Below are 1,989 nucleotides of genomic sequence, written 5' to 3' on the forward strand. Positions count from 1 at the left end.
ATATGTACACTTCTCGAAGCCAAAATATATATTTGGAATATTTTAAGCATCTATTGGTTTCGAATTACATCGTTACATTATCATGTTTTAGTCTTATTTACATGGTTTTAATAATAGTTGTTCAGTAAATTACAGTTCTTAAATCATTCTAGCTCAAAAGTGCTAGCTAACGATAATATATGTAGCAAAATCATTTTCCGAACTTCTCTACATACACCATGACATTTCGAAAACCGGGATATTATAGGGTACGTACGTTTGACATTATCTCGATCTCAAAGCAAAGAGAAAGACAAGCAAGCAAGTATGATACATCATACTCGCTTTTAATTTTCAAAAAAAAAGTATGATACTCGCTTTTATTATAAATATTATAATCACATCATACACTCAGAAGTTTCATATTTGCAACTTACAACATAAAACATAACATCAACTCAATACATTTATAACACTATAACATGCGGACATTTTATCTTAATCTTTATTGAGACAGACATGAACTTTATATAAAACGCTTGGAGAAAATAACATTAATTTCTCCTCTATGCCTCGGACAAGAGGTGTTCGTCGATATCTTTGATCATCTCCGCAAAGAAAGGGAGCAAAGTCTCAGGGTGAGACACGTTCTCATCAATCTTCTCATACTCGAAGTGCCACTTCACAATACTTTCGTTTCCTCCTTGCTTAGGGGTAACTTGGATCGTAATCAAAAAGCTCTTGAACTCTTCCATCAGATCTCCCTCTAAAACCCTAAACTTCACCAGTTTCTTCTCTGGTTCCACCGCTTCGATCCTCTCCTTTGCCACCTTGGCTTGTCCATCTACATCCAAAACGTTAATTACCGATCAAAATCTTATATCTTGTTGCACAAATTTAGAGTCGGTTTTTGGGCATAGCAAAATGAAACATTCGTTTCGACCTCCAAATGATTACTGAAAGTATAATTGTTTCAAACCCTATGAATTTTAGGACCGGCTCTATGTCCAATTATGCATGTATTCACAAATATCTACTAGAGATTATAGATTATAGTGTGGCATTAAATACCATGAACGTAGTTCCAAAAGATAATACTGCCAACTTCGCCCCACTCTCCGTCGTGCAGATCACATGCCTGCACATTGCGTGGAGTGGCTTTGGCCACATGATGTGGTCTTCCGGCGTACATGTGGTAGAACTTCGCCGCCGGAGATTTGATCTCAACTTCAACCTCGAGTTCTCCTAGTAGAGAAGACTGTGCCATCTTTATTTGCCAACGAAAGTGCTTTGGTAGACTTTGAGATGCTATCCCCTTTCTAATTTATAGACGGAGAGTGGCAACCTCTTGGACGGATCAGATTTGGGGAAGGGTTATATTATATTTTCTTGCAATGTCTTTATCTATGAGTTGGAGTGGTTACGTATGTTTGTAATTTATTTGGGTTTTGAATTTGAAATATTTTAATAATAGGAGATTGTTTGGTTTACAGTTGTGATCCGTATCTTATTGATTGATAAGTTTGTAAATAGAGTATGTGTCAGCCAGCACTAATCAAGGTTTGTTGCTATTTTATATAAAAACTTGCATAAGTTTTGTTTTAAGGATAGTTGATATTATCTCAATTGTCAACAAACAATCAGTCTTTGCTAGTTGTTACATAACATGGATTCCGGTTGAGATTTCATCAGTTCGATAAAGATTAGGTTTCTTGATTTTTCTTAATATAATACCACATGTTTTGTAGACTTAAAAATGGCTTGTAGACTTTTCTTCGTCATACCTTATGAATTGATTTACGAATTAAAGATTTTAACATCTAAACTGTACACAGCACACGGCTCTTAATACTTTTTAATTTAGTAATCCATTTTTTTTTGGTGTCAGGTTAACTGCGAAACATTGGAAGCTAATGTTTTTTTTTTTCGCAAAGACCTTTTCTATTTCCATTTTGTGGCCTCAAGAATTACTCCATATAATATTTTTAATAAAGAGAAAATCTTCAAAAT

At 34.6% G+C, this 1,989-nt stretch overlaps 1 protein-coding gene across 1 annotated transcript; it reads right to left on the bottom strand.

Moving 5' to 3' along the window:
- Window positions 1-342: 342 nt before the first annotated feature.
- On the bottom strand, window positions 343-1,291 carry LOC130507686 (MLP-like protein 31). Its single transcript, XM_057002367.1, has 2 exons — window positions 1,051-1,291; window positions 343-823 (listed from the first exon to the last, which is right to left on the bottom strand). Exons 1-2 carry the CDS (start codon window positions 1,244-1,246, stop codon window positions 546-548), a joined length of 474 nt encoding a protein of 157 aa, XP_056858347.1. The 5' UTR covers window positions 1,247-1,291; the 3' UTR covers window positions 343-545.
- Window positions 1,292-1,989: the final 698 nt, after the last annotated feature.

The sequence above is a fragment of the Raphanus sativus genome, unplaced genomic scaffold (genome assembly GCF_000801105.2).
Source record: "Raphanus sativus cultivar WK10039 unplaced genomic scaffold, ASM80110v3 Scaffold5243, whole genome shotgun sequence".
Lineage (NCBI taxonomy): Eukaryota > Viridiplantae > Streptophyta > Magnoliopsida > Brassicales > Brassicaceae > Raphanus > Raphanus sativus.

Bases quoted from the DNA above. Each gene is read 5' to 3' on its own strand.
- LOC130507686 (XM_057002367.1), bottom strand. From the start codon at position 1,246: ATGGCACAGTCTTCTCTACTAGGAGAACTCGAGGTTGAAGTTGAGATC. The intron at 824-1,050 runs GTATTTAATGCC...TTTTGGATGTAG, and splicing joins CTTTTGGAACTACGTTCATG to ATGGACAAGCCAAGGTGGCA.